Source organism: Solanum dulcamara, chromosome 10, assembly GCF_947179165.1.
Source record: "Solanum dulcamara chromosome 10, daSolDulc1.2, whole genome shotgun sequence".
In the NCBI taxonomy this organism is placed as follows: domain Eukaryota; kingdom Viridiplantae; phylum Streptophyta; class Magnoliopsida; order Solanales; family Solanaceae; genus Solanum; species Solanum dulcamara.
In genome coordinates, this window is record NC_077246.1 from 7,455,486 (window position 1) to 7,477,028 (window position 21,543).

General features: G+C 31.7%; 2 protein-coding genes across 2 annotated transcripts; both read right to left on the reverse strand.

Annotated features, from left to right (window-relative positions):
* Window positions 1-7,347: 7,347 nt before the first annotated feature.
* On the reverse strand, window positions 7,348-9,963 carry LOC129871450 (uncharacterized). Its single transcript, XM_055946359.1, has one exon. It carries the CDS (start codon window positions 9,580-9,582, stop codon window positions 7,690-7,692), a length of 1,893 nt encoding a protein of 630 aa, XP_055802334.1. The 5' UTR covers window positions 9,583-9,963; the 3' UTR covers window positions 7,348-7,689.
* Window positions 9,964-13,053: 3,090 nt separating this feature from the next.
* On the reverse strand, window positions 13,054-20,391 carry LOC129871021 (uncharacterized). Its single transcript, XM_055945884.1, has 7 exons — window positions 19,988-20,391; window positions 18,296-18,523; window positions 17,934-18,007; window positions 16,046-16,205; window positions 15,779-15,898; window positions 15,563-15,671; window positions 13,054-13,696 (listed from the first exon to the last, which is right to left on the reverse strand). Exons 1-7 carry the CDS (start codon window positions 20,222-20,224, stop codon window positions 13,515-13,517), a joined length of 1,110 nt encoding a protein of 369 aa, XP_055801859.1. The 5' UTR covers window positions 20,225-20,391; the 3' UTR covers window positions 13,054-13,514.
* Window positions 20,392-21,543: the final 1,152 nt, after the last annotated feature.

The window sequence follows — 21,543 nt, forward strand, 5'->3', positions numbered from 1 at the left end:
AACCCAAAATTTGTTTTAACTTGACATAGCTAATGATATTTAGAGAAACTTTCAAAAATGATTATCGTTTGGATTTAACTAGAGATTTATAAATATAGTTTGTTTAATTATGATTCATGGCTACACGTTCGAAGGAGGAAAGAGGCGAGCGAAATCTATGAGAGAGGTGAGCGAGATCCGAGAGAGAGGCAAGTAAGATCCAAGAGAGAGCAGAGAGGTGAACGAGAGGTTGAATACATGTTGTATTCGTTGTATCATGTTGTATGACTGATATAATGGTTACAATTGATTTGTATCAATCAAATACAATTGTATATTATTGTATTTAGTTATATGTTAGAAGGAGGAGAGAGAGGCAGACGAGATCGGTAAAGGGAGAAGAGGGTCGAGCGAGATTTGGGAGAGAAGAGAGAGGATGAACATATGTTGTATTCGTTGTATCGCAAATCCAATTGATATAAAATAAAAATATAGTTGATACAAAATCCAAATGTAGTTGTTAGAACACAATTGATCATACAGAATACAAATTATCGTAATACAAATCTCTTGCCTATATTTGACGGAATACAAATATGATTAGATCTGTATCATCAAATATAATTGTATCAAGTGTATTAGCAAATACAATTTGTATTGATAAATATAATTTGTATCAAAGAAACAATTTTTACAGAATACAAATTGTCGTAATACAATTATTACAAAATACAAAATACAACTTATACATAATACAAATTTGTCATATTATGTGGAATGTTGTTTGGGCTGGAGAGAGAGGAGAAAGGCGAGCAAGAGAGACCAGTGGGAGGAGAGAAGCGAGCGAGAGAGGGAGAGAGGAGAGAGAAATTTACTATAAAATCCTAGCTATACTATAGAATAATTCCTTTAAATTATGATTGTGTATATTAAATACATATCACATATTTGTCATATTATATAACTTTCCTAATATTTATTGATTCAAAATATTGGACATTCGGACTATGCTCGATTGTTGTCTTAATTGTCTTATATATATATATATATATATATATATATATTCATAATGACTTTTTTTTTTGTAGTTGCGTTAATTTAAAATGGGTATTGGATTGGATCAAAATTTTATTGGGAAAATTATGTGGATTGACAAATATTACTATTATAATTATGCGATAAGGGTATAGTTTTAATTAATTACATGAATTGGTTATAGTTTAATGAAATTTGTTATTATACAAATTTGGGGGTTCATATACAAATGTAAAAGCGAATATACAAATCTAGAAGCAAACATACAAATCTAAAAGCAAATATACAAATCTTGAAGTGAATATACAAATTTGGAAGCGAATATACAAATCTCTGTGAAAGCCAAATTTGTATAATGCAGCGAATTAACCTTAGCAAACATATATATAGCTATGGAGAGTAATTAGGAAAACTATACCCATAGAGAATTATTAAGCTTAATATGTTTGTCATTTCTGAATTTTTTCCAATTTTATATGTACCAATAAATAAAAGTCAAATATTTAATTAAAAAATCATTCTTAAAAATAAAGAAAATGTTTTTTTAAATACGATTTTTTTTTTAACTATAAATGACATTTTTAACTTGATTGTTTCTTGTCCACCCCTGAAATGCCCCTACCTCCGCTTCACCTTCACCATCATGATTGTTTTTTTCATATATTACATATAAATACTTTTGTAATAAATTATTAACTGCTCACTACAAAAAAAAAAAAAAAAAAATCGTGACGTTTCTTTAACAAAAAATCAAACAGAAAGGAGGAAGGAAAAAAAAGGATGAACTAATAATCAATCAATTATTTGTCACATATAATGAGACGAATATATTTAAGTTAAAAATATAATAAAATAGATATATTTGCAATAAAAATATAATAAAACGTTTATTTAAATTATTTCGAATAGTACATAGATATATTTGACTAGCATCATCTGGAACTTAACGCTGGTTTGAACTCCATAACTTTTAATAAAACTCCATGACAATTATAAGTTTGAATTTCATAACAATTTCCTGAATTTTACTTGTAAAAATTGAAACAAGAGTTTTGAAGCACCACAAGTGAAATAACTCTATAACATTATTTCATTTTGATATCTATTTCACTATTTGATATCAAACAAAATAATTATTTAACATTATTTCATGTATGTACCTGAGAAAAACATTACCCATTTCACTGTAAATATTACAGACTTATCAAATTTCTAAAATTAATTTTATCAGTTCAAATTCCATAGAATTTCCAAGTCTGAATTGTGACAATTCTAATTCTAAGAAAAAATAAATGGTGGAGTTTCAGCTATCACAACTCCCTCCGTTCTTATTTACTTGTCAAATATTTCCTAATTTAATTTTCCTTTTTACTTGTCATTTTTAACAAATCAAGAAAGGACAATTTTTTTCTTCTTATTATATCCTCAATTTATTAACATGCAGTTAATGTATTTGAAAAATATAGTAAGTAAATATATTTAAAACTGTATCATTTAATAGATGTAAAATGGTAAACTCATATATTAATCATTGTTTTCTTAATATATGTGCTAAGTTAAAATTTGATAAGTAAAAAGAACCGAAGGAGTAATACTTTCTTTATTCACTTTTACTTGTTAATTATTTTAAATATATATTTTATTTTTTATTTATCATTTTTAATATATCAAAAAAAAATTATTTTATGTAATATTTTTTATTTATTTCTATTTTTCAAATCTAAATTTATATATTAATTAATATAAATCTTATAATAAATATTTATATTAATTATTTTTTAAAAGAGGTGCAAAATCTGAGTGAAGTCAAAACTGTGAAAAAAGGTCCTTAGAATGCACGCAGCTTTGAAAGCCACAAAACTATGGGCACGTAATTCTGACTCAAAGTGCATTACTATTACTATTGGAACCTGTGTTGACCCTTTGCCTTATCTTCTAGATATTATTATCTCCATTTCATCGAGTATCGAGTTGGGAACATCACTTTCGAATAAATTTTACAGTATGTAATTCGAATTTAATTATAATTGTAATGTGAATTTTGAATATAGAGTGAAAAATAAAAGAAAAGTTGTGCTTTTATTCTTATTTAGAATAAAATCATGTATCACAAAATTAAAAAGATATGGATAATTTTTTCAATTTTATTCTAATTAAATGAATAAAATTTTGTATGACAAAATAATAATTAAAAGTCAATTAATAAAAATATTTCTTAAAAAAATATATTCAGGCTAAAATCACCACTTATAATTCGGATCCGGAGAAAATGTCAATTTTTTTTTGATTTTCTATCCGATGTTCGGAATCTATATTGGAGCTCCGATTGAATTCAAATCATTCAGTACAAGGTCCATTCAAAGATGGCGCTCTCAACAAAAAAAAATTCATACCAAAAACTTAAATTCGAGATCTCTTATTAAATATTCCCTTCATTTCATATTCTTTTGAGGAATGTGGAAAGAAATTTGGATGCATGATGCATTGCGTTCAATCACGTTGAGTCTCTGTTGGAACAAAAAGCATAAAAGTGAGCAATTGGTAAAGGCAATACAAAACATAAAGAATCTCTGGGGAAAGAATATCATTGTTTCAGAGAAAAATGATCAAAAATGTTCTTAAAATATTTAAAATAAATAAAAATGTCTTTCGTTTATAATTTAGTTCAAAAATGTTTTTGTCGTCAATATTTTGGTCCAAAAGTACTCTTATTGTTATTTAATGGGTTATTATTACAAAATGGGTCAAAATGCCTTTTTTTTGATATATTAAAATAAAAAATTGTTTCTTATAAAAATATTACTTTTAAAAAACTCTATTCTTGTTTTCTTTCTTTTTAAACCACTTTAAGTAATAAAAATGTAGAAATGGCGTACTTATTGCACCTGGCACTAAGAACATAACTTGGCTAAGTGGTAACACGATGTATAGAGTCTGACACCTGCACCAACCTCGGGTTCAACAACTATTGGGTAAAGCCTAAACCTTACTCCTTTCCTTTTCACACCCCCCAAAAAAGAAGGAAGCTACGTCCGAGTTAAACTTGGAGATGGAAGTCTCGAATTGGAATTATCAAGTCATCCATAACTATTTAGTCAAAACAATTCGTAGAAAATTAATTTATTCTTCGTAATCTCATTTTATCAATTAAAAAAGAATAATTTATGTACTCTAAGTTTTAACGGATAATATATGTCGTATATATAAGATCATAATAGTCAATCATCAATTTTTTTCAAATAACTATAAAAATAATTATAATAAAATAAAAAATATTTTAAATTTTTATTTTTTTCTAATTGACGCAGAATAAACATTTGCTAATAAAAGAAATATTATTAGAAAAAATATGTTCAAAAAGAAAATAAATAATATATTTATTTGAAAAAGACATTTTTTGACTCATTAAATAACAATAAGGGCATTTCTGCAGCAAAATATTGACGGCAAGGGCATTTTTGAACCAAATTATAAACGGAGTACATTTTTGTTCATTTCAAATAGTTTAATGGCATTTTTTACCATTTCCCCTTATTTCTATTACTTTTACTCATTTTTACTTATTTAGTATTTTAAAAATAAATTCTTATTTTTATTTATCACTTTTAACGTATTAAAAATATATTTTACTTTTAACATTAATTATTCTCCAAATTATTTCTCAAATCTAATATTTTTTACTTTCCTTCCCATATTAATTGTTCATTATACTAAAAATAGTTGTCTCATATTAGTTATCCACCTTACTACATCAATAAAGTATTAATTAATTTTTTTCTATATTACTTTTGCAATTAATTCTTTTTAAAAGTGTTCACATTTATTTGTAAAATTTCAAGAAGTTTTTTAAGGGGTGAATTAATAAAATTATCTTCTTATTTATGATTTTTTAAGTACAGTGCAAAATAAAAGTGATCAGTTAATATAAGACATAGAGTGTATCAATTAATAAATACTCATATTAATCATTATGTTTAAGGGACATACAAACTGCAAAGTCTAAAGTTGACTAGTAAAAATAAATGAAGGGAGTACTTTCTAGCGGTCTATATTTTTTTTTTGTATCTTCTTATTGTTTTGATTTTGCACTCATATTTGATACCCGCATTGAAGCTCGATTGTATTTGAATTAGCATCGTATAGAGCCTTATTCGAGAGAAGCGCTCCCTATCAAAAGTACTTCATACTCAAGACTTGAACCCAAAAGCTTCATCTGATGCACTACATTCTTTGATAATTTCTTTTTGTATCTTTGTAAAATCGTAACTGTAGGTACGTTCATACGTTCAGAACACATGAGTTCCCCTCATATATCTTACTTATTGAAGCATAGAACCAGCCATGCTGTTGTGTGAGACATATAACCATTTTCGAGAAAGAAAGAAAAACAAACAAACAAAGGAATTGAGGGTGACATAAAGGATATTTAGACAAATTGTTACTTTTAGGAGTCATTTGGTAGAATGTATTAGAGAAATAATAAATGTAGTTATGATATTATTTAATTTTTTATTTGATAGAATTTTTAGTCTATGTATAACTAATAATAAATCATTAAATTTGTGAAGATTTACAATTTGAAATATGAAAAGTGCACATAGCAATTATTAATTGAAGTTTAGAATTACTTGATGACTGGATGCTCCTACTTCACTTTGTCTGGCCCTTTATCTTATCTTAAGAAGAAAGAGGAGGTATGAAGCGTGGGAGAAAATGTAAGAAGTGTATGACACAACAGATAACCTTAAGGAGTGGTGGAAACCTTCTTGATTGATCAACGCGAATGAACTATGTTTAGATGCTTTGTAAAATTATACCGATCTACGAGAGGAGTTGATAAATGATTAGGCTTTCTCTTTCGATCCACGGAATATGTGTCTTGGATTAATCTCAATTAGAATTTGTCAATATTTGAGGGACTAAACATGCTAATATTCCTTTTAATAAATACAAACTTTAAATCTATTATTCCAAAAAGATGCAAAGACACACTATTCATCTTGCCTATATTAATTTCCATTTCTAGATCTGTTTTTAGTTGGGAATAGGCTGTGTCACATGATACTAATAAACAAGCCACAGATTAGCATACAAAACCAGGCTGTTCCTTTAGATATGTCTGTAATAAGTATCAATAACTATATATTAATATTAATTCCATTTAGAAATAGTACAATTATTAGTGCTTGGTTTAGATTTGGTCAAATTTTCAAGTCATGGACATTTTTTGAGAAACATTTAACTTAATATATATGAATTAAAAAGAAGCACCTATCTTTATAGATGCTACATACTACACTTATCACTTTCTCATTTTGAGCAGTTTAAGTGTGTGATGTATGTGTTTATTTATTTAATTTTATATAAATTTAAATATTTATTTATATATATTTAAAATTAGAGAATATAAATATTAGTTGAAATTAAATTAAAAAATATATTTATATATTATGCGTTAAATAAATCTGGACTAAGTTTTGTGTTGTCCCATCTACAAGTTCAACAAGCCCTTGTCCAAAATCAAAGACACCTCATTAGCAGTTTGAAACAATTTCTCATTTCTTTGTATAATAATAGTTGCAATTATTTCGTTCCATACTTTTGGGAGAAACAATAAAGAATTCTTTTAGGACTTTAATCCAAACAAGTAACAACTTATTCATAAAATAAGTTTAAATACCTTTTTTTTTTTTTGCAAACACTTGAAACTTATTAGTTATTCATAATAAGCTAACAAAAAATTAGCTCTAGATGGTCGTAACAAATTGTTTCATATTGTTTTGTGTATTGTATTGTTTTGTTACAACAAACGCATATCAACAATTTGAATAATAAATCTATAAGAAAATAAGTATTTGAGATAAATTTAATATTAAAAAAATTAACGCAATGGATAAAATAAGATTATTAAATAATAAGTAAAGAAAAAATAAGAAGAAAAAAACAACAACAATGTGATCACACCAAATCGGTCGTCATACAAAATAAGACATTTCGTCATTATCTAATGATGAAGTCAATAATACGATACAATGGATTTAAAAAGCATATAATTTTTTTTAAAAAAAACAGATTTTAAAAAAAGATTAAAAAAAAGATTTGTAAAAAAGATTTTTAAAAAAAGATTTTAAAAACAGATAAAAAAAAGATTTAAAAACGAAAATAAGTTAGCCACTGAGAGACCGACACGTGGCACTCCATTATACTCAAGGGCATATTTGGCTCAAACTAAAACGGTAAGGGTATAATTGATCCTAAAATATAACGAAGGACATAAATAAACTATTTTTCAAAGTTCAGGGATAATTTTGGCCCTTTTCCGATAAATTTAAATAACCATCCAAATATTGTATTTAAATTAACAACGCATCATAATACAATATGTAACAACCATCCAAACAAGCTGCTGCATTAATCAAAGCATAAACTTTGGAAAATAATTTCTTAGAACTAATAAAATTACAAGCAATTCTTTTTTTTTTTTTTTTTTTTACAAAAAGACATAATGGAATAATCTTGAATTAAATCCTGAAATGCTCAAAATTTTAAAACTGAAAAAGGAATACTGCTTCTACAACTAAATAAATTCATTCATGATAAAAGGTTTAAATAAAATGTACAACCTCAGCAAAGTACAACTGATCACAGTGTAAATCTTGAACAATTCGGGTCAGCTCAAAACCCGACTCCAGCCGCCCCGAACCCAAATGTAGCCCGTCGATGCGGCTCAATCTTCATATTTTTCCAGAAACAAGTCTCCGGCGCAAGCTTAACCGCCGTCGCCGTTGCCGCCGACCTCATCGGCTCCGATTTGCACCTCGTCAACACGAACGGCTCGTAAGCCACTGCATTAACCAGTTTCTGCTCTATCATCGTCGCCATGGACGACATCGCTGGCGGAACACCGGTCGCCGGGAAAGAACACGATGACCTTGGTGGTTGTAGGAGGTGTTGTTTACTCTTGTCAATGCTGCGTCTTCTCTTTGGATCCTCGGGGATTTCTTTTTTCTTCTTCACTGTTTTAGCTTGTTTCAGTTCAGTGGTGCTGCATACCCATGTTTCTTTGGAAACCTCCATGGATAGTTTGGGTTCGCACATCATTAGTAGCAAGCAATCTGGCAAAATCGATTCGTTCTGTTCTTCTTTTTCGATTTTATTCTTTTCTGGGTCTGAAAATGCTGCATCAAATTTTGCTTCTTCGTTATGATGGGTTTGTTTTACATCTTCTCTATCAATGTGTTCCAACAAGAGTGTTTCTTCGATTACCTTCTTAATAATTGATTTGAATCTCTCATCTTCTTCGTCTTCTTCCAATATAGCATGTTCTTCATTTTCTGAAAAAGATGAAAAGCTCTGAATGCTGATTTCTTCATTTGTTTGATCTACAATTGATTCAGGTACTTGTTCAATGGAGTTTACTTCTGCTGCTGCTACAAGTGCCTTTATTTCACTCTCTTCTCCATCTCGTCCCTCTGTTTCTGGCGTTGATTCATCGCATTTCAACTTTTCTTCATCCTGACTACTTTCTGTTTCCATTTCCATGATCTCTACTACTGCTTCTGGGTTCTCTTCATTTTCCACAAGATCTACAGAAACACTAGTTTCTACTTTGCATTCAATGTTTTCTGTATCTACTAGTTCTTCCACACCCGTATCAACTTCTTCATTAGTTTCTTTCCGAGTAGGTGATTCCCAGAATCGATTAGTAATATCCGTCATTTTCATAGGATCAGATCGACATCTCATTAGAAGTAAAGCATTCTTAGGAGGAATGCAAATGCTAACTCTAGCTTTCTCTTCCTTCATTTCAACACTCTCAATATGATCCTTAAACTCAATACCTTCAAACACATGCCTTCTTGAACTTCTCATTCTACTTTGCATTTCCTCCATTTTCTCCTCATTCTCTTCTTCTTCCTTCCCATTGTTAGTGACCATCAATTCAATCTCTCTCGTGTTTTCTTCTGTTTCACCATCTTGCAGTGCAACTAACCATCTAGCAACAACATCCCCACAATTCCTCTGTCCATTATTATTGTCACCAACTTCTCTAGATCCGTTAACTTTATTCTCTTTGTTTCCTTTCTCATTCGTTGAGAAACACGACGAACGACATGGAAACAAACAGCTAAATTCCCTCAAAGCTTCATATATCGTCAATGGCAAATGTACCCATCTCTGATTTCTATGCACCACAGCCGCACATTGATCTTGTGTCTGTAAATGCACACTAGAACTCCTTTGATTCTGAATCAAATATCCCCTTTCTTCTTCTAATTTCCTGAAACTTATATCACTCCTTCTATTAGACAAATTCCGTGTTTGCCTAACTTTCTTCTTCGTCTTCATTTTCACCTGACCAATACAAGTTACCTTAGGAGATGAAGGTTCCGGGTTATCAAAACCCGACCCGCGTTTCTTTCCGGTGGTGTTAGGAAAGGTAGCCGGAGATTGTCCGCCTTTAATGCTGCCATTTGCTTTAAGCCTCCGGCTGAGTGAAGTGGGAAGGGTAAGTGGTGGGTCATGACGGGCATGGCTAGGACTAAGAATGGATTTGGAAAGCTTCATTTGAAGATGAAAAAGAAATACTACAATGAAATACTAGATGAAGAGCTTATTCGCTATCTAACCAGACGTGGTTATTTTCATGGTTTTCATAAGTAGTAGTACATTGTTGTTGTTGTAGGTAGCCATGGATGGGGATCTAAGTCGGGTCTGAAAGTTTAGAAAAAGCTGTGTTTTGTGTGGCAGAAGAAACAGAAAAATGCAGCAAAAGGGGGATGTGCGTGTGGAGTTTGTTGAAAGCAAAAGCTATGGGGGAAAAGTGTGGAAGATGATTGAGATGTTGTTTGTCTTTAGTTGAATGGGAAGATGATTGCTTGGGTTGGGCTAATTGCCTAATGTACAATTTAATATTCCTTTCCTTATAATTTGTTTTAACACCGTCAAAAAACATGGTCGAGTGAATGGGTTGTTCACTTCATGATTACAAGTTTTGGATTTGAGTTTTAAGTATTAAAAATCAATTTAGATAAAAAGTGCTACATCCGAATAGAGTCCTATTTGGTGCAAACATGGATTATTCAGACTTTAATACGGGTATTCAATATCAGACGGAGAGAAAAACTAAAGATTTTCTTTGAATTTTTTGTGATTTTATATATATAATATGAAAAGTTAAAATTAAAAAATTATTAAAAAGGAAAATTGCATTTTTTTAACCTACAAAAAAGAAAGTAGTACAAACAAATTCAAACGGAGTGAATATTTGCCAAATTCACAACAATAACAATATATTTCCACAAAAATGATCTGTTAAAAATAAAATCGATATTTAGCTTTACTCTTCTTTTTAAAGTTAGATAGATTATTTCTAATAGATCCTCAAGTTTGCCAGATTCATGGTATGACAAAAAGGGCTCTATAATCGATTAAACAAAGCCCAAAACATTAGCCATAATTAGAGAGATTAAGTAAATAACATCATGAGGTCTCTCAACGGTAAACTTGCCAATTGCATATTAAAAACGTCCTCTTCAGTCTAGCTTGCATAGCATGTGCTGTTCTAATTTTAGTTGTCATATTTCAGCAGATCGGATGGCCAAAGTTGAGAAGTAATAAAGGTCATATTTATACAACAACAATCACCCAGTAAAATCTCACAACGTGGGGTTTGAGGAAGGTAAAGTGTACGCAAACCTTACTCTTATCAAGGTAGGATGACTATTTCCGAAAGACCCTCGACTCAAAAAAAACATAAAACGAGATCAGATAAAGCTAAGAAGTTCAAAGCGAACTATGAAAAAGCAAATAATAAAGGTCATATATATATATATATATATATATATCCAATCTCGAGTGTTGAGCCTTGAATATGAATTTTTTTTTAGTAAAGAGTGTTTTCTCCTAAATATGACTCTGCGCGGTGCGAATTCGAATTAATTGGGGACACCAATTATAAAACCAAAAAGAAAAGGTCATATATGTATGAGTCAATTTCTCGTATGATCAACGGAAATTATTCTTAGTAAATTTTTTTTTTTTTTTGGTTCTAATAAAATTATCCAATTTTTTGCATTTTTCTTATAAAATAACAATTGCTAAAAAGAGATTAAAACAGTCCCTTAAATTTGGATGTTGCCATGGTGGCAGTGGCATAACCGTGATTAAATACCATTTTGGGGGTGAACTTGAAGGAAAGTCACATGGAAAAAAAGGGAAGTGAAAACAAAAGAATCCAAGAGTGCACGTGACTTTTGCTAGTCCTCTATAAAAGAAGCACATTCCGCCTCACGCTTCATCTATGACCGTGCATTACAATCGCTGATGTCGTTAACGTCTCATAACTTGTATTTTCTTTTTCCGTTTATTTTTACTTGTTCACTTTATTAAAAATAAAAATCTATTTTTACTTCTTTAGAATAGAAATCAAGAGATAGCGTAACACTTAAGGGTCGTGTTTGGTTGGAAACAAGTCATTCCAGAATTAATTATCCTGAAATTAGCTATCATGAAATAAGGAGGAATAACTTATCCTATCATATATATGGGACAACTTATCACATCACTATGATATAAATGGTGGGATAAGTTATTACGAACTTGCGAAATAAATACGACACCAAAATTTTATCCCTAAATTATTATTTTTATTCTAGAACTATTTATATTTATTCCTTATATCAAATAATTTCTTAGTTTCTAATTTATCGTTATTAAAACTATAGTATTGATATTAAAATAGATAATATAATAAAATTGATATTTTATTTATCGTTTTTTAAAAAATATATCAAATCTATATTGAATAAGTAAAAATGAACGAGTAAGCAAAGAGCTACTTCACTTAAAACAAGTAGCTCGTTCGCTGAATTTTTAGCTGTGTTAGATGATTCTTTTCATGTACAACATAAAAAGGCGCGTGAATTATGATTAGCCGCTATAGTTTTTAATTGCCTCTACTAATCCTGGTTATAATATTTAACACCCCCAAAGATAAAGATTTTCCCTAATGGGGTAATCCAACTCATCTTCTAAACTTGACTATCTTTTTTTTGTATTTTTTGTTAGGGAGGATGAGATCTCCTTAATGAATTCGTGTGAACTCGATAGTTTTTATCCATAATTTGGTATATGTATCAAATAATTTATTAATGACGGATAATTTATAAGAATGATTTTGAAGTTGGACAATCTTAAAACTTTTGATCTACCAAAGAATTCAATGCTTGTATTTTCACTATATATATACCTTGCATCGAATTAGAGGTAAAAACAAAAAATTATACTATTTATATATAATTAAAATTATTTTTTATTCGGTGCACTCAAAGTACGCACATTCAAATGGCAGAAATTGTGCAAGAGGTTGTAAACTTGTAGTAACCGCGAGTTATCCTGAAGTTTCCAAAATAAATTAATAAATAAATAAATTTATATATATATATATAATAAATATTAAATTCCTTTGACTTTTTTATATATTTATTCTTTCATATTTTGAACCTCAACGAAAAACTCCGTCACGACATTAACCTCTTGGAAGGAGGGAGAAAGTGGGGGTAATGAGGTGTTAAAGCCAAAAGCTACTTGGAGAAAATGACTTTTGACCAACATTTACTTCAGAAAAGGACAAAAGCACCATTGATGATAGGGAAATAAAGAAAAAGATATCTTTCACCAAAAAACACTTTGTTTACCTTTATTTCACATATAAAAAGGTTCTGCTTTTGCCTTAAGAAGGAAAATGAAATAGTGGAAAGCTTTTTATCTCTAGAGAAAGCAAAGTAAATATGTAGTAAAAGTGACAGCTTGAAACACTTGTTGGATTGTCAATTATAAAAAAGCACATGGAATAGGGATCTTCTACTTGGAGCAAGTTGGAAAGGACATCTTGTAATTGCAGAACAAATTATGTTAAATCTATTTGCCATAAAGTAATGACACTATTAGTATACGTTATAGTAACAAACAAACAGATTTATCTAATTTACTTTTGTTAAATTTATATCTACTAAAGACATTATACACACTTGAATATTGAGCAATCACCCTTAATTCACCAGTATGTAAATTTGAAAACTGTAACCAACTTCAGAACATCATAATCTTTTTTTCCTAAATAAGAAGCAGCACAAACATCCCCTATGACGTATTTTGGCCATTCGCGAAGCATCTCCCTGGCACGAGCAGTATAAATAACTCCCTTAAACGTTTTAAGTGACTACCGAATTAAAGACTTGGCATAGAAACACTGATGGATACTTATAAAAATGATTATTTTTTTTGAGAATGTCCCAAGAATTTACAGGTTGCACAGTTTTCTTCTGAATCCTATAATATTCCAACAGAGTGTAAATTGGATCTGGTTATTCTGCAAAGAGATGATATCGTATATGAGGTAATAGGCATCAAGGATTCAGTGCAATACCAGATTGCCTGGGACATTATAGCCTTGTGCACTGAATCCACGTACTGTTGGTTAAGATCGTCCAGTTAAATCAGTCAATTTCCAGCACCACTTTTCCAGGAATTTGTCGTCTATCCTTGGCCTTGTGAGCCTCTCTCACCTGTGAAATTGGGAAAGTTTTATCAACTGGGACTTGAAGCTTCCCAGCCTCAGATAACCGGCGTATCTCATGTAAACCCTCAGAATCAGCCCTCATATAATTCCACCAATATTCTGTACGATGCGAACATAAGAAATGCATTAGTTAAGGCACCCTATAAAGACTCAATAGCACAGCTTTTGACCCGTCAGTCTCACGCTATTATTAACTATAATAAATACCAAATAGTAGGCGAGCCACAAAATTTAATTCAAAACATCAGATGAGTAGTAGGATGATCTTATGGTGTTCATTATGGCCACTCTCGACCAAGCACTCTAAACGCGGTTAATGCTACAAGGGAATCAAGTTTCTGCAGTTTGAAAACCTAAAGTGAGAGTTACTCTGGGAATACTTTATCCTTATTAGCCTATCATAATATACAGATCAATATCTCTAGAATCTAAGAATGTGAAAAGATGATCCAGATCTGTCCAAACCGATTCGGTCCACCCAGTGGTTCACTTGAACGGAATCTAGATTAGATATTGGTCAAAGCTTAGATTATCTCCTCCAGAGAACTATATTAGAGAATTTATCAATCATGGTCAACAGGAACCCCACAAGTTTCTCGGGACACCAAGAGGTTAGTACACAGGGATCCTCTCACCTATGTTGTTCATATTGATACGTGAGCATTAAGCAAAATGATAAAAAAAAGTAGCGGGAGGATAAATATCTGAAGGGTTCAGTTCACAACTAGGAGGGAGAATTATTATCGTCTAAAGGTGTCTCATTTGCTATTTGAAGATGATACATTTGCACTGTGCAATGCTGAGATGAATCAACTTCAACGTGAAGAAAATACTTTTATGATTATGTGCACAACACGGAAGGAAAAAGATAAAAGAGCCTCCGAAGGATTTAGAACTCCTGTCTAGATACTATCAATCAATCAATCAAACCCAGTGTAATCCCACTAGTGGAACTTTTTTATTCTTTATACATTTTTTTTAATATAGATGATGTTCCAATTAATTTTGATGATTTCTGTGAAAAATCATGTCAGTGTGAAGGCTTACTTGTTACCTGTATATACCTTGTATGCAGATCGTTTCCCCAATAAAATTAATTGCTTTTATCAACAAAAGAAAAAGAGAACCATCAAATAGGATTTAGGATCAAAATCACCTCAACAAATATGCATACGGAATTTTCCTTAACCACCTAAAGGTTATTCCTCCGAGAGAGAGAGAGAGAATAAGGATAGCAATATCAGAATGACTCTACCGTCTACTTTTAAAAAAAAGTGATATCACTAAATGAACAAAGATTTATTCCTCTTATCTACTTCAATGAAGATCAGTGATATGTATGTCATTCTCACTTAAAAGTCCTAAAACCTGTCAAAAAGCATGAAATATGCTGATATTTACACTATTCAAAAAAGTAAGGTCATAGCCATATCAGAATGACTTTATTATACAGTTGAAAAGAGGATCTCATATTTTAAATAGATGAAGGTGGTATCATCCCCTGGTTCACTTCTTGCCTTAAAAAGATGTGTTAACATGACAAACCCAGGTCAACTTAAAACAGCTATCTGGTTGCTTTATATACTATTATTCAGATCATAACCTCTGGCGACCTCTTCAACCAATAGTCCAAGTACAAGAAACAACCAACCTATGAGTTAATGCAGCAAAAAGTCTTGAATCAAGTCTAAATCATCAATCTGATTGTAGGAGTTGCAGCTAATAGTAAGATGGTACCTAGGACTTCACCTACAGTTTTATTTTTCCTGTTATGCTTTCTCCTTTGTTTTGAAAACTCATTGGCATATAGCAAAAACATATCTCCTATTGTTACGGGTGAACTAAATATTCATGTTCTTTTTCTTTTTCCCCTTTTTTTTGGATAAAGGGTGTTCTCAATTTCATAAATACCAGGAAAATCCATTTCTGCCAAACAGTTTATAGAAACTTCAGAAGATCTCGTACCTATTCCATGAGAATATCGATATTGGATTTGCTTCTTCAGCAAGATGGCTGTTGCCATAGGAAGACCAATAGCTAGTCCGTACCTATCAGTCACCGATGCAGCCTCCCCCTAAGAGCAAAGAGCAGGAAATCTTGCTCAAGACTGTACGGCAAATTTTTCGGCATTTATAAGAAAATAAAGTAAAAGATTCACGGCTATAAAAGGTGGCTCCTAACCTGTAACGTCATGTAGTGTCCACCTCTCTTTAAAAGACTAATACCCATTCTCTCCGTATCTGGCACACCAATTGTATCTAAGACAGCATCAAAATGCCCCTTAAGTGCTATTTCAGCATCCTGTAAACAAGAAAACAAGTCAATCCTGGCAAAAGGATGGAGGGGAGAATACACCAATAATGCCATTAAAAAAACCAATCAAGCATATCATGTTCAAATAAAATAGCATGATGGGATTAAACACGAGAACTACTACTGCAAGGTCACCTCAGCGGTATAGTCAACAGCCTGCTCAGCACCGGCTGCTAAAATGCGACTTATACTCTCTCCTCCACACGTAGTAGAAACATGGCAGCCTGCAGCCACTGCAAGCTGAATTGCAGAGAAACCTACTGCTCCTCCTCCACCTATGACCAATACCCTATGCCTGAAGTAATTTGATTGAGAATAATGATATCAGTATAAACAGCACACACATATCATTTCGAGGCATCATATTGTCTCTATCCATCAAGATCCATTCACTATCATGAGCTCAATATGTAGTAAAAGGATTCAGTTACAATTAAATGTGCCTTGACCTCTCAAATAGGATTAACGAGTTCAGATGGCCATGACTTGGGAACAATACATAGTAGGGGCGAGCATAAATACAGAAAAACCAAAAAAATGGACTGGACCAAACTAATTCGGTTCTTAAGTTCAGTTTCGGGTTTTTTCCTCGAAAATTCGGCCCTTCGATTCGGCGTTCGGTGTAAAGGTCGCAGTTCTTCGTTGCACCGAAGAACCGAACTTTTATACCAACTATTTTTTCCTTCTTGTTCTCTTCGTTTTTTCGTTCTTCTTAGCATGATTATCCTCCTTCAGGATCCTCAAGGTATTTATAGGCATGAAGATACATAATTCTCCTGATGAAGAGATGGGGCTCTATTTGTACTCCTGCCAGTATCAAATGACAGGCACGATAACTGTGTTCTCAATTTTTCCTGTCAAAACTCCTATCTATAGTACAGTTTCTACATTAATCTTGGCAGTTTAAATCACAGTACTAGTGCATAGATTGGATCGATGATGAAGAAAGGGAGATCAAAAAACAAAAAGATCAGTCATAGTTGATTTTAGCAAAGAGTAGCTTAAGCATCTCTTATTCCAGCTTCATGAAATATTCAAGAGAGAGAAAATGACATTTTATTTCTCATTCGCACCAAAAACCCCCGTCTTAGAAACACCGAACTAAAGTTGAATAAAACCAAACCAAATCAGCTCAGTTCGGTGCACACTTTTCCAAAACCGAAGAACCAAACACCTACCCCTAATAAATAGGTAAGCTGCTTTCTTTTTTATATGTGAATCAATATCCTGTTTCTCAAAGAAAAAGGAAAAGCAATGCTTTTGACAAATTTTCATCTCTAGGCAAAATAATCTTGTACAGCAGCATTGGAGCAACTCCATGTTTTCCATTACGCCAAAAAATGTATCTTGAAACTTATTCTTTATGCACTTCCAAGTTACAAAAGTTTATATACACTCCCATAGAAGAATCATTATTACATAATTACATTCAAAAGAATATAATGTTGGTCCTAGACACCCCAGTAAATAACTTTATCTATTGATCACTTAAGTGTTCGCCAAAACTGAGAAAAAATTAAATTTGATAAAAGAAAAACACTAAACAGAGTCGTAAAATTTCAATCCCTTCAAATACTTTTCACTCACATGCCATGCTTAAAAAATCCAATGATCACAATTTACTTGAAGCTGTTAACCTCTTTTTAACTGGAAGTAGTCTTTGCTGCCAAAACCAAAAAACCAGAAATTCAGAATTTAAATGTTTATGACTCAGTAAAATAGTTGCAGAGGAAAACCTTCTTAAGTTATTAGTTTCATGATATGGTAATACTTGCAGAGGCCATAGGGAAACCCTCTTGAAGCACTAACTTCCAGTTTCTTTTTCCCAGAGGTAATTATTCAAGTCTAACTGATGAATTCAGATCCATACAGTGCGCCTATAAAGTGCATCACCAGCACTGAATGTAGAAGTACAGACTACATATTTCCATCCTCCCTCTCCTTCACAAAGGGTGATAAAAGAGGGAAAAAGAGAAAATGATTTCACTGGTGAAAAATTTAACCTATCAGATAATAAACATACCCCTCTCTTATTCTGGCAGTACTTTTTAGCGCACGCCAAGCAGTTAGGGAAGCAAAAGGGATAGCACTGGCTTCCTGCAGAACAGCATATAGAACCTTAGCATGCTAAAGTAGTAAAAAATCAAGATGTGTGATGTGACAGGATGCAGATAACAAGAATGAAAATTGACAGGGATAATAATCCAACAACTTAATCAGCAGGTTGAGGGGTAGGGAGGACATCCAAGAAAAGTGACAGTATAAGTAGGAAACAAGATATACGCTGATTTTATAACTGATTGCAAATAGCCAGAAAATGATTAAAAGAAGAAAAGTATACTTAGGAAGTCTGTCTGACCAAATGTAACCAAACAGCAAACGTACCACATGTGAAAGTGATCCCGGCTTTGGAGCAAGTTCATCCTCCGCAAGAATAGCATAGTCAGTATAAGTACCCCTCACAGCGGTTGGATGCAGAGCACCAAATACCTCCTGCCCAACTGCAAGTGACTTAACAGAATTTCCAACGGCGGCAACTTCACCACTTATATCTCGGCCCAAAATCAATGGTAGAAGTGGTTCAAAAATTGAACGTCCATATCCTGATCGCATCTGAAACATATTAAAGCATCTACTAAATGCTCAATGCAAAATAATGTGAATATGGATTTGTGATCACAATTTCTATGGCATAGCTTCCCAGGAAGAAATAAGTTCAGAAGATTTAGGGGAAACATTGCTTTATAACTATAACCAGGTCTCAATAGTAGAACAAGGAAAATACGGAATGGTATCCGTCAAATTAATATCGTATCCACATTGAATTGACGCATGCATAAAAAATCTTCCATAGTAAAAAAAAAAGAGAAAACAATTAGACATTTTATTTTCGATGTTATCTGCATTGCCCTTCACAGTAATACTGTATTCATCCGGAAGCATAATTCTCACTTAATAAGTTCCTATACCTTGATTTTTTATAATAAATGAATGACCAGAAAAATCTTTGTTCATAATCAACTTTTAGAAGGGGTTTACTTATTCAACAACTTCCATGTGGCGCATCAACAAAGAAAATTAAGGGATCAATAACATAGATCAAAGATGCTCCACTATGTTTAAGATATCATTTCATCAAAATTCTCTAAAGTGGAAGTCTCTATGCTTTCTCAGACAAAAACAAAAGGAAGAAAGAAATGAAAACCATAGATTGCTTAGGTCTTAAAAGGCATAAAATTTTGCCCTAATTTGAACAATTTTCTTACACATCCCCTTTTCCTCTATTCACCTTCAACATCAAGCACATTATAGTGACACGACTGAATTTTCTGAAATCATCAGACAACCCCACCTATTTAAGTTTCTCAAAGTATAGTTGATCCTAAGCAAAATAAAGCAGGAATGATAGCCAGCACAAAAAAATAGTCCAAATTAGTGATGATTCATATAATCATCCCAACCAGACAGAAATTGAGATATAACAGATTGAACACATCTACTGAAAAACACAGTGAGTTTCAAGTACCAACACAAAATTGTATTACATGTCGATTTGGCAACATTTCCGATCAGAAGGGTAAAATACACACCTAAAATATCTCGATTTTTTTGAATTTCATACCTGACTATCAGTTTTGTAAGTTTCCAACATGAACTATAACCAAATGTTTCTCGAAACACACCTCAACTATTAATTGTTCACTTTTCCTACCTGGAAGATGATGATATTTAATGTAAGAAAAGTGAACAGCTGATCATTAAGGTGTGTTTCAATAAACATTTGGCGATAGTTGAGGTATAAAACTCAAAAAAAATATATATCTTTTAGGTGTGTTTTTGACCATTCACTCAAATAACAATTGAACTAACTCCGGTATCAACCGTTGATGCAAATGATGGCCAGCATAGAAATAGTCTAAATCAGAGAGGATTCATTTAACAGGTCCATTTCGTTACTGAAAAACACATGAGTTCCAAATACCAACACGAGATTCTACTACAGATCGATTTCTCTCTACAATTCAAAACCAATCAGAATGAAGAAATGAAATTGCAAAACAAAATAATCGAACTAACTCTGGTATCAAGTGGATTGATAGAAACAGCACGAGCACGAACAAGCACTTGATTAGGTTTTAGATCAGGAACAGATACATTGTCACGAAACTCAAGCACCTCCGGTCCACCAAATCTCGGCAATAACACAGCTCTACAGCTCGTAACAATACCTCTTTTGCCAAAACCTAACTTAGAAATTCCTCCATTTCCAGTAACAATCTCAATCCTCCTGCTCCGCGATAGGAATCGCATCATTGTTTTGCAAAAAAAATAAAATTGAGTAGCAAATTGAGTGATTTGGGGAAATCAAAATTTTGATGGATGCATATTTATTTGAGTGAGTGTACATGCAAAAGAGGGGAGAGTGAAGTGGGCGTGTCTGCTGTTTTATCCGCACAGACAAAACTAAGTACCGTGGCTGCTTCTCAAAAGTGCACAAATTGCACCATAGGGAGTGAAAAACATATATATCAAATTGAAAAAAAATGTTATTAACTATGGTTAATGGGTTAGTGATTTTTTAATGATTTTACTGAAAAATTATCGGGTTATTGGTTTGATATTAATTTTTTAATATTGGGTAAACTGATAACTCGTTAAGACATTAATAATTTACTACTTTACCTTAACATAAATATTAAATATTAATATCAGTATCGTATTGGTTATTACATTTGATCGTTAGCCTTCAATTCACATTATTGTCCTAGTTTTTTTATTTGTGTTGCATTAGTATACTTCTTTTCATGTTAATTACTATTTTTTCTATTTTATGAGCATTCAATAAAGTTACATTATTGATTTGTTGCACCAAATTGTTGATGAAGTCATATAATTATTTTATGAGCTTTTTCTTACTGGTTAAATTGAAAATTGAACCGTAAAAGACCAAAAATCGATAAACCGATAAAAAATATCTTATTGGGATATCGGTTTATCGCATACATAAAACAGAACCTAACCGAATGAAAAATATTTTTTTTTAAAAAAATAAGTAGTTTACTTATTTTTTTATATTTGGTATGCGAGTAAAAAAATATTATCTTAAAAGTATTTATATATATCCAACAGAAAATAATGACACTGAAAGGGGTAGAGTAATGGGTATTGTGTTGCATGGTGATTAGAGGATCTTTGTGTTATAAGTTGCAATTCTATGTTACGAAAAAAAATAGTAGTTCTTATGAATTACTCTAAGGAAACCTCTTGCATACACTCATCTCATTGTATTTGGTTGTTTATGTTACCCCCACAATACCTAAATCACAAAGACAAATTTGATCCTAGAGCTCTTTAATCAGTCAATATGTCTTTGTGGGATGTAAGTTGTATAACTTGAAGAACAATACATGTTTTGTGTTATGAGATGTCATCTTTCATGAACATGTTTTTCCTTTGCTCAAAATCTTCTGATAATTCCTTTCCTTTTTGTGCTTACTTTTTTGATGACTCGTATTCTGTAAAATGTTAATAAACCTATTACTCATATTGATGATGTATCTGTCTTCTTATTCTTTTGTTTCTTCTACTTCCTTAGCCCCTAGCTTTATTTCTTCATTTTACTTTCAATTTAT